The sequence below is a fragment of the Macrobrachium nipponense genome, chromosome 11 (genome assembly GCF_015104395.2).
Source record: "Macrobrachium nipponense isolate FS-2020 chromosome 11, ASM1510439v2, whole genome shotgun sequence".
Taxonomy (NCBI): domain Eukaryota; kingdom Metazoa; phylum Arthropoda; class Malacostraca; order Decapoda; family Palaemonidae; genus Macrobrachium; species Macrobrachium nipponense.
In genome coordinates, this window is record NC_061087.1 from 28,399,916 (window position 1) to 28,411,665 (window position 11,750).

An 11,750-nucleotide genomic window follows, 5' to 3' on the forward strand; every position below is an offset into this window, starting at 1 on the left:
TGAAGGATGATAGAAAAACGATCAGGCAAAGATCCTCTGGGACTATGGTATCAGAACGGATAGGGTGATCGTGCAAAACAGACCAGACGTGACGCTTGTATCGACAAAGTCAGAAGAAAGTATCACTCTATTGATGTCGCAATACCATGTGGGACACCAGGAGTTGAAGAAAGAAAGAAAGAGGGAACAAAATGGATAAAGTAATTCAAGATCTTGGAAAATAGAAATAAGAAGGATAATGGGAATATGCCAGTGGAAATCGTACCATAATCATAGGAGCACTAGGCACGATCCCAAGATCCCTGAAAGGAATCTAGAAAAACTAGAGGCTGAAGTAGCTCCAGGACTGATGCAGAAGAGTGTGATCCTAGAACGGCACACTAGTAAGAAAAGTGATGGACTCCTAAGGAGGCAGGATGCAAACCACGGAACCCCACACTATAAATACCACCCAGTCGAATTGGAGGACTGATAGAGCAAAAAAAAAAAAAATAAATAAATAAATAATAATAATAATAATAATAATAATAATAATAATAATAATAATAATAATATCTGTGTATTTATAAGTTTATGAATAGGTTTGTTCGTCTATTCTGTATGCAAAACTATCGTTAAATTCTATATATAAGTAAAAGAGCACTATGCCTTTTTTGCAAGGATCTTTGGTAATACATTGTTCTTGTACAGAAAAACACCTCGACTCCATTTTGACAAAAAATAAACAATTTTGCCCAGAGTTCCCGTTTACCCGGGACTATCAGGAACCAAAACCAAAATATATTTACAGTAAAGTATAAAAAAAAAAAATATAAAAAAAATCAGCCTTCATAAGACCAGGAAAATCCTCTCCGTCTTAATTAAACGCCTCGCGCCTTTTGAGCCGAAATTCGTTATGCAGGGTGTGTGCATAAAGTCCCAGTACCATTTTGAGCAATAAATACTTATAATGGTACTGGGACTTTATGGACACCCTGTATGACGACGAAATGGCAGCCGCGCCGGACCTCGCTCAAAAAAAAAAAAAAAAAAAAAACAAAAAAAAAAAAAAAAAAAAAAAAAAAAAAAAAAAAATCACCTAGCCTGTCCTTCCCCACTCCAACCCCCCCCCCCACCCTCCCGGGGGGCCCGAAAGGGGATGAAAAATGAGAGCAATCTCCTCGATATCCTTCGATATCCCCGAGGTCCATTCCTCCAAATTCCCCTTCCAGATACATTTAACTTGAAAGTAGTACAAAGCCCTTCGTCATATGAGCCACCAATTCGTCCTTTGTCTGAGAGACGTCCAAACACCAGACCCGGAGGGAGGGCTGCGAGGCCAACAAAGACGGGGAGGAGGAGGAGGAGGAGGAAGGGGTAGGGGAAGTGGAGCAGGAGAAGGAGGAGAAGGAGATAAGAAGAGGAGAAAGACGAAGAGAAGAGAAGAAGAGAAGAAGAGGAGAGGAGGAGGAGGAGGTAAAAGAAGAGGAGGAGGAGCCGGGGAGGAGGAAGCCGAAGGTAAAAAAGAAGTCGGAAGGAGGAGGGGGGGCCAAAAAAGGAGGAAGGAAGGAATCGGTAAAAGAAGAAGAGGAGGAGGAGGGAAAAGGCAGGAAGCGGAAGGTAGAAGAGGAGGAAGGAGGAGGAGGAGGAGGGAAGGAGGGGAAACAGGCGGAAAAGGTAAAAGCAAGGAGGAAGGGGAGGAAGGAGGAGAAGCAGAAGTAGAAGAAGAGGAGGATGGAAGGGAGGAAAGGTAAAGGTAAAAGAAGAGGAGGAGGAGGGAAAGAATAATTGTGGAGAAGAAAGGAGGGAGGAAGGAAGGAGGAGGATGGGTAGGGGGTAGGGGAGGCATTGGAGGAGGTAGGAATTTGGATAAGGGAAATGGAGGAGGTACAAAGGAGTGGAGGAGAAGGAGGAATAAGATGCAGGTCAGCGCTCGTATGGCGTCCATCGTTTGAGACCAGGGCTTCTAAAACAGCTTTTCCGTTTACTTTTGTCCTTAAACCAGCAAGCTGAGATTAAAGCTGGCGTTTCTTTTCCGTTCTTTCTGCTTGATGTTGCTTGTTTGCGTTGTTGCCCTCCTCCTATCTCTCTCTCTCTCTCTATCTCTCTCCTCTGGCAGCTCCGGACTTGAGGCCAAAATTGGGGCTGTTCTTATCATGGCAGCTGCGAACCCCCCCCACCCCCCCCCCACCGCCACCCGATGTGCTGCACCCCTCCCTTCCTCACATAGTAGTTTCTAACTTAGCTCCATAATTGGGGAAAGGAGTTGTTTGTTTTTCTTTTATTAATCTTTTCATTCCGTCTTAACTTTCCCCAACTCCCCTTTCCCCCTAAATCGCTCCCTCTCCTTCGTCTCTCTCTCGTCTCTCTCTCTCTCCAATTTCTCTGTCATACTCACTTATCTCTCTCTCTCTCTGCTCGCTCTCCTACAAACGAAAAATGAAATGACAGAAAAAAAATAAGGAAAACAAAGAACAAAGATAAAAAGTATGGATGCAGAGATACTCATTGATACTACATATGATGGCAACTTTAAAAGCAGCCCATACCTACGCAAGAAATAAAAAAATTACTCGATATGACAACAGAAAAAGCAAAATCATCCCGAAGCAGGGCTCTACCCAGATCTATACAATGACGGGAAAGAGGAAAAAATAGACAAGAAAGACAAAATCTGCAACCTTTTGAAAACGAGGGAATTGCAGATTTTGGAGAAAAGATGGTTTACTACACAAACAATCCTAAGAAATATGGTCAAAACTATGAAATGAAATATGGGGTAACTCTGGCCATACTTCATGGATGGATGGTATGGGGATGATTGCAGAGATCATACAGTCCAAAAAAATATGTTCAAAAATCCTACAAAGAAGGAAAAGGATTGTAAGTTCGACAAAAAATGCAAATAAAATAATGCACCCTGTAGCCATGAATCATAAATCAAACTAAATAACCCAACCCAAGTAATAAAATCCAAAATAAGAAAAAGAAACAAATAAAGAAGAGAAAATCAAGAATATCCAGGTTAAAAGAGGAAAAGCAAAACCACCAATGAGATATGCCTAGAGGTGTCCAGCACAAAGAATTCACAACTTCAAAGCATCATAGCTCCGAAATTCTAACTCAAGAGACAATAACTGTATTTAATTATTGCAAGTAGGATATTGTCAGAAAGCGGAGAAGGGAAAGGGAAAATTGCAGATTCCAGTAACCCACAATATGTAATGGAATTATGATGAACGGAAGATCAAATATTATGGAAAAGTTGGATTTTTTAATGTCAGAATTTCAAGGAAATGAAAAAAAGAACAACATACCAGAACAGAGGAAAGAGACCATGAGGGAAAACTCCTTATTACTGAGCAGTATTAAACTGGGAAGCGGAGGAAAACACGTCAAACCATTCATAGTGATGCAATGCGCAGGGTTTAGTTACGAGTAACTCAAAAAGGGAAAAAATAGTAGTACTGTTAGAAGAACTAACCCAAAATGAAAAGAAAAATAGATATAATGGAATAAAGTAAGTTAAAACCTGGTAATTTCCCACCCAAGACTGGGAATGATGAATCAATAAAATGGGTTCCAAACTTATAGATCAGATAGAAAAAATAGGAATCAAGGGGGAACCGCAACTATATGGGGAAAGACAAAAAACCAACAAGGAAAAATATATGAGAAACTATAGTATAAACTTCCAGAATGTGGAAACTAATAGCGGTAGAAATGCGAATCTGAAAAAATTGATGAACCATAGTACAATATATAGATCCCTTCCTAATACTAAAGAGTTTTGACTTCATAATTTGAAAAATTGGATGATATATGTAGAAAGAAATCACAATTGGGACTGGACTATTCACCTATCTGGAGGACTTCCAACTTTCCTTTCGTGTAGAATGGAAAGAACGAAATATGGGAGATTGTGGTTTTGTACTTATTTACCATATAAAAAAGAAAAAAGAGTACATTTTTTTAAATTTTAAAAAGATAGTTGTCAGAAGATAAGATGGCCAATTTGAAAAGCTCATTAGATATGCTACTAGAATAAACAACATTCCAACAAATAAATCACCTGCCAACAAGAAAGGAACAAAATACTTTTAGACCATAGTATTTGTTGTGAACGATGATGAATTATTTGTTAAAGAAAATAAAGTAGTTTATTAAATTCGCGGAAGGTTATTCTTTCAGACCATGAATGTCATAGAATTAACAAAAAGTTCATTCCAAAGCAATGAAAGAAAATAAGAGATAAGCAAGAAATGAAAAAGTGGGTAAAGGATTATGGTAAAATACAACTCTACAAGTAAAAAATTAGAAATGGTCGACAAATTAATGAAGAATAATTAAACAAAGATTGAGGGATAACATTTTCGTCAAGGGTGAATGACATAAGCGGGTAAACTACGGAGATATTATATAAAACTATTGGAGATAAATAGTGAAAAATATATACGCCGCAAGAAGAAAAGAAAACATTCATTCATGCAATACCAAGCAGGACAGCAAGAATCTTGTTCCAGAACAAATCCAGTAAAGAAAGTGGAAAAAACGGTCCGTTTGCAAAGGAAAAAAAATGCATGGAAAGTTATTAGAACTAAAGAAAAACGTCAAGATAGAAAAAATTGCCCAGAAAAAAGATTGAGTACAGTAATCAATAAACGAAAATGAAAAAAACGGGACTTGGAAGAAAAAACCCTATTAAATATCAAGTCAAAACCCAAACTATTATTAACTCATAATATGCGAAGAAGATGAATTAAAAGAAGAATAGAACAAATAGGCCCTCTGAGAATTGACAAGGGAGAATTAACGAATGAAAAAAAGGAAATTTGCAACATGAAATGGCAGAACTCAGGACAGAACGATTATAAGAGAGAAATTCGACCCCATTAGCAATAGATACGATGAAGATAATGATATAGAAGTTAAAGAAGGGATGAAAAATAGTGAACTTATTTAGCTGACCATAGTGATATTGAATGAAGCTGGATATTGTGCAACGGATTATTAATGAAAATTAAAAAATGGAAGCTGCTGCAGGGCAAGGCCAGATGGAATTCCTGCTAATTTTGTTAAAGAAAGTAGTTTCATTCCTATTCGCAAAAGCCACTTGCCAGAATATTATTAAGACAAAGTGTAGATACAGGCAAGATATATGATTGAGCACAAATTAGCGTATATTACCCCTCACTTTCAAAGTGGATCAAGACTAGAGGTCAAGTAATTAATTAAAGGCCTGTGAGGTCTAACATCAACATTAATAAGAAAGTGTATGAAAGGGTAAATGAAGAAACAAAAATAGTTATGAAACAGTTTAATAAAACCAAAAAGAATTTGTTTTAATAAAAGGAACAAAAAAAACAACATGGTTTCGTACCCGGAAAAAGTACATCAAACCCAAACTGTTTTAGTCCACCCCCGTGATAAAAACATATTTCAAAAATATGAAAAGCGGAAATGAAACAGATGTGCGGTTTATTTAGACACTTTGCAAATAAAAAAAGGGGGGGGGGGCTGTTATTTTTTTTTTGGAATAAAGCTAAGAACCATCAATATATTATGCGAACGAAAATTAGAAAACAAAACCCAATATCGTGGATAAAGTAGGGAAGATGGTTTAAAAGAATTTTTACACAACAGAAAACAGATAGTTATTGCAAAACGACGAGGAAATTCGGATGAAGGCCAATGGGCAATATCCGGTGTGCCGCAAAGGTTAAACGGGTGGGTTAGCTGCAAATACTGTTTGTTATTATGATTTGGAAGACATATACAACAATAATGTTAAGGATTCGGTAGTTGAGTAGTTTTTCGCAGAATGACACAAGAATAAGTAGAGAAATTAACTTGCTGATATGAGCATAGGAAACGCTCTACAAAGAGACCTTGAACCAAAGTACTATTGATTGGGCAGAGGTAAATAGTGGATCGGTAATTTAACTCTGGATAAATTTGAATCAATAAACTTATGGAACAGACAAGAAGAAAGAAGCTAATATGCATATAAATGTGGGACCCTAATAACTCGAGGACCATCACCCAAATAAGGAACCGTTAAGTTAAAAGACCTTCGGGTTGATGATTGATTGATTAGGAACACTGTGTTTAATGCAATGATCAAATAGCAACTCTGTTGGCAAAAATGTAAAGCAAAAAATGTGGAATCGTTGTTACGGGCACTTCAAAACAAGAAAAGCTGAACACATGATTATGCTTTATAAAACACTATTATTTTTCGTAATAGTGCACCCGTGGAATATTGCACAATATGATATGGTACCAAAGGCACACTGATTCAAAAGGATATTTGCACAAAAGAAGAGTGTTACAAAGGGTCCTTTACAGCTATACAATAGAAGAAGTTAAAAGGACCTAGACTACTGGGAAAGACCTACAATTCTTAAAAATTGATATAGGTCTGGAAAAGGAGGAAGAGAAACGCTCAACAATGATAATTCAGGCATGGACACAAAAACCGATAGAAGGAATAGCAAGAAAAATATTCGATGGAACTAAAAAATTATTCAGAAAGAGCAAGCAGAGGTAGATTAATTAAAGTGCCCAAAAATAAATACCCAGGGAAAAATAAGGAAAGCACACAGGACATTAATCCACCCTACGCAATCCAGCATTCGATAATGCAAGCGTCCGATTCAATGCGTTGACCAGCTCATCTGAGGAATAATCAGGATTCAGTGGGAGAGTAGGATGTGTTTAGAAGAAGCAAGCTCGACAAATATCTAAAACTGCATCACCCCAGACCCATACCAAGATTCGGTAAGATGCAAAATGATAATCCGGAAGATGTAACTAGCAAACAGTCTCTGGTAGACATTAGAAGGTGGGCCTCACACTGAGGGACCCTGGGCAACCCGAACAAGATGTAAGGTCGCTGTAAGGTTAAGGTCTCTCTCTTCTACTCCCTTAGTCCCTCCGTGAAAGTTATGGAAACGACCTCTCGTTACAAAGCCTAATCATCACCGAAATTAAAAATCCGGCCCATTATCGACACCTTTCTCCTCAAGGAGCTGACAGTCAGCAATGAAAAACGACCGACAATCCTCGCCAGAAGGGTCCGAAGTCGAGGAATGAGACGGGAATGAATCATTCCCCATAAAAGGTTTCAACAAGCGGCAAACGAATTACGAAAGGATCCAATAAAATCTTCTAGTCTTTCTTGAAACTTCACAGGGCTGAGAGGGCTACAAAATTGGGTACGGTTTTTAATCAATCCCACCATTCATGTCCATCAAAAATACCAAAATTTTCAACCTCCCTCTAGCCTAAGTAGGTACTTTCATTTGATTTAAGGTGAAAGTCAGCCATGGTCGTGCGTCTGGCACCTACAACACAGGCCACCATCCTGGGAATGTGGCCTGTAAGTTTCAATAGGTACCGCGGGTTGGTTTTAGTTTCATTTGGCCGTGGCAGAAGGGATTGTTTCCATTAGCAGCAATTTAACGCTGTACACGGAAAACTCGATTTTATTCGGCGCGTTTTCTTTACTTTAACTTTTCTTTTTAATATCGACGAGCGAAGAGGGGCAAGATAATTAATAATAATAATAATCAAAAATAATAAATAATAATAACTAATTAATAATAAATACCAGAGCAAAAAGTTAATGGGGAACAGTTCCAATCAACTACAAATTAATCAAAATAAAATCAGCAAAAGTTAAACCTGGCAATAATCGGCGGGGATAATCACTAACCACCTCCAAAATATATCAAGATTAACAAACTTAATGATACTAATAATACATTTTGGGTTGTTGAAAACATGCGAGAGCAGTAACCGCCACAACATCAGTCTTAGGGTTGTAAGTTAGGTCATCCAACTATTTAAAAGGTCACATATTAGATTCCAGAATCCAGTTTTCAAAACACTGAAATCGAATCAGCGGCCAGCAACCGATTAATTATTATTGTACCCGACATCAAAAGCTTTGAATTAAATGCATTCATAGCGGAGGCATCTCATAATAACCAAAATTATTCCAACCCGTTATAATTGTTTGCCTTCAGTTGATAGAATTGTTTGTCCCCTGGGTCAACTGATATGTATTTATTTGGATTTGCTTTGTATATTATGCATATTATCTGCTGTAGAATGTGTGTTCGCACATATGAATGACATCTCTTTGGTCATAGACTGTGTACACAAAATTAAATTAATAATTGGAAATCCAATGCATTTCACCCTGGAATAAATTCACTATTAGGACAAATAATTTAACAACTTTTGCAATTACACAAAAATACAAAATTTTTCTATACTGCTGTACTATCAACAACAACTACCTAACATTATTGCATTCTTCAATACCAACCAACCAGGGCGAGCATACTCTTTAAAAAAAAAAAAATTGATTAAATTCTGAAAACGTACCTCTATTGATGACTCTCCAGATTTCAGGTTGCTTGTGGGGTCTCCTCAGCCCGAAAAAATTGGGAATCGCCAACGGCGCCGACGGGAGGTGGTCGGAATGTCACGGAGCAGAGGATGACCCCGAACCACAGGGCGACGAGAGCCGGCCGACCCCGTTGGTGACGGGCTGGGAGGCTCACACTGGAGTGGGCCATTGTTTTCCCCTTTTGGAAGTCTCGACCTTCCTGAATGCAACTTGAAGTCCCTTGATTTCAGAAAGAAAAGTAGTTTTTTTTTTTATTAATTATTATTGCTTTTGATTCTTTTTCCACCCTGGCTTGTTTTCACTGGAAACTCACATATTGAAACAAGAAACTCCGCTGACTTGATTTTTTTTTTTTTTGTTCTGGTTACACAATACAAGCCAATAACAACCTACAAAGTACACTGGTCACTCCAGAGTCGACGAGATCTATGCTCACAGCTGACGTGTCTCCTCTCCCAGCAAGTCTTTGCTTCTGAAAGTACAAAGAAAAATAGGGAAGTTAGTACTCCTAATATTCTTGTTTATTCACTTCAGCATTCACTTGATTTGAACATTACTTACAGAACCTGAAGGCTTTGGGGCCGTTTGCAATTGACCAATCTGTGTCTCTGTTTATTAATGAATAAACTGTTATTGCAAAACGACAAAAAAAACCCATGTGGGGATTTAGCCCCCTCCCTACAAAAAAAATAGACATGAAAATAAAAACAGCATTCAAACAACATACAAAAAAACACCGAGTATCACTTTACAACATTTAAACCAAGAATACAAAAAAGGGAACGTTGAACTTCGGTATAAAAAAAAAATGACAAAAAAACCACGTGGGGGCTTTATCCCCCTCCCTAAAAAACTTTTTTTTTAAATAACAAAAACAAAAATAAAACCACCATTCAAACAACATACAAAACAACGCCGAGTATCACATTAAACAATAAAAATTGTCTAGAGAAGACGTCCTCGCTTGATGAGATTAACTTTTGAGCCGAGGAAAATTTCATTCAGAAGAAACAGCGCAGTTGCGTCACAGGGAAACTGACTTCAGACAACAACGAGACTTCAATTTGCTTTATGAAGTTTTCTGCATCGCCTGATGAAATCAAGTTTCCTCTTCTTTGTTTCTTTTGATATATATTTTTGCCTTTTCCCTGAGTTTATCCCATCTTTCCCAGAGGCCTCGAGGTTTCCCTCACAAAAAAAAATAATAATAATAATAAATTCAAGGTTACGCCGACTGTCACTACAGCTACGACAACCAAAAACGCATCATAAATACTTTCATTTCTAAATCTTTCCTGTAAAGATGGCTGGCTGGAATTTGCATAACTGAGTCAAGCAAGAATCTTTTATTCAGTAACTCTTAATATTATTTGGTGCCGCGCGTTTCCATTTTTATTTGTTGCCGTGGGAGAGAAATGGAATGTGGGATGCTGGCTTTTATTTTGCACGTACTTACGTACGCATACATAGTATACAAGAAGCTTACACATATCTATATATATATATATATATATATATATATATATATATATATATAGATATATATATTATATATATGAAAGGATACACCAACCACAAGCACATATATATACTAGGCATAACAAAGAGCCTGAACAGGAACCGATAAGACCAGAATCCGTAGCTCAACTTTCCCCCAAATTCAAATGAATTCAAATCCCCCCCCCCACCCCCCCCCAACGAGATGGCGGAAGAAATCGTTTCCATTAATTCCCGAAAATGACGGAACGCCCGGTAGCGGTCTTACGCCTCCTGGAAAATCGATAATGATGATGATGATAATGAAGATTATGATGAAGATATAATAATGAAGATATAATGATTATAAAGATAATAATGAATATGATAAAGATATGATGATGATGAAGATGTAATAATGAAAATATGATGATAATAAGGACATTGATGAATATGATGATGATGATGACAAGGTTAATGATGATGATAAACATGACGATGATGAAAATGATGATAATTATAAATATGATGTTGAAAATTAAGATAATGATGATGATGATACTGATGAAAATAGTGATGATTGTAATGGAGAAAATTATGATAATAATAATGTCGAAGATGATGGTTATGATGAAGCTAATTATGATGATATTAATGATGAAAATAATGTAGATGAAGATGATGCTGACAATGATGATAATAATGATGAAGATGTAATGATGATGATAATGAGATTAAGATGATGATGGTATTGATGATGATAATAATGAAGATATAATGATGATGATTATAATAAGGATGATGATGATAATGAAGATAATGATGTTCATCATGATAAAGACGAAGACGAGGATGATGATGATGATGATGATGAAGGACCTGGAGTTTGGATAATGATGACGGAGGACCCTAAGACGGATAATGAACCCAATAGACTGAAACGTGGAAGGGACAGAAAGCGATAACAATTATAATGCTAATGTGAAGACGCATATTCCCGAGAACGCAATTCTCGACTTATTTGGGATTCTTCTTCTTCTTCTTCTTCTTCTTCTTCTTCTTCTTCTTCTTCTTCTTCCTTATTCTCTGTACCCTCTTTCTTCTCCTTCTTCTTCTTCTTCTTCTTCTTCTCTCCACTGTCTCGGAATTCTTCCTCATATCCCACCAGAGAATTCGTGATCACTCTCTCATATCTATTTACTTCTTTACTTCTCCTCTTTACCTCCTACTTCATTCTCTCTTTATCTCATGATTTTCTTTTCGTCGTATTTTCCTTCGTCCTTTTATTTCCTGTTACTTCCTAAACTACTGTTTTGAGAATGAGGGGGAAAGGTGTATTATCCTCTCATTTATAAACGAGACAAAGAACAGACGGAATGTATTTGGAGAAACCAGGGTTTGCGCTTACTCGGGGAGTAAACCTACAAACTACTATTATGTTGTTGTTGTTATTAAGGGGGAAGGGGTGGATAGGAAAGGTCTATGGAAAAGCCTAAAAAAAGGTCTGAAAAAGGTGTTTCGCGTTGAGTTAAACAGACGGGAATTTTAGGATAGGATGTTTATGATTTATTTATTAGAATGAAAATGTAAACAAATAAATAATGTGTATATTAAACAGTACAGACAAATCATTTCTTGTAAAATTTAGCATAGTACTCGTTTTAATTTTCGTTGGTGAAACCAGGCTCTATTTGACCGTAGATTTACGTACGCCTTAATTCACGTTATGGGTGAGGGGAAAATCTTGCATGAGTCCCGAATAAGCTGGAGGTCGGATCACGCCTTGTTTTTCAGGAGGGCATTGTATAACAGAAAGATGAAAAATAATGGGCAAGAAATAAATTCCATGAGCATTCGCATGCATTCCTCGTTCACT

At 37.2% G+C, this 11,750-nt stretch overlaps 1 protein-coding gene across 1 annotated transcript; it reads left to right on the plus strand.

The window, feature by feature from the left end:
• Positions 1-1,250: 1,250 nt before the first annotated feature.
• Positions 1,251-10,839, plus strand: LOC135208410 (aspartate and glycine-rich protein-like). Its single transcript, XM_064240551.1, has 3 exons — positions 1,251-1,497; positions 10,418-10,587; positions 10,672-10,839. Exons 1-3 carry the CDS (start codon positions 1,251-1,253, stop codon positions 10,837-10,839), a joined length of 585 nt encoding a protein of 194 aa, XP_064096621.1.
• Positions 10,840-11,750: the final 911 nt, after the last annotated feature.

Bases quoted from the DNA above. Each gene is read 5' to 3' on its own strand.
- LOC135208410 (XM_064240551.1), top strand. From the start codon at position 1,251: ATGAGCCACCAATTCGTCCTTTGTCTGAGAGACGTCCAAACACCAGAC. The intron at 1,498-10,417 runs GTAAAAAAGAAG...TTGAAAATTAAG, and splicing joins CGGGGAGGAGGAAGCCGAAG to ATAATGATGATGATGATACT. The intron at 10,588-10,671 runs GTAATGATGATG...GATTATAATAAG, and splicing joins ATGATAATAATGATGAAGAT to GATGATGATGATAATGAAGA.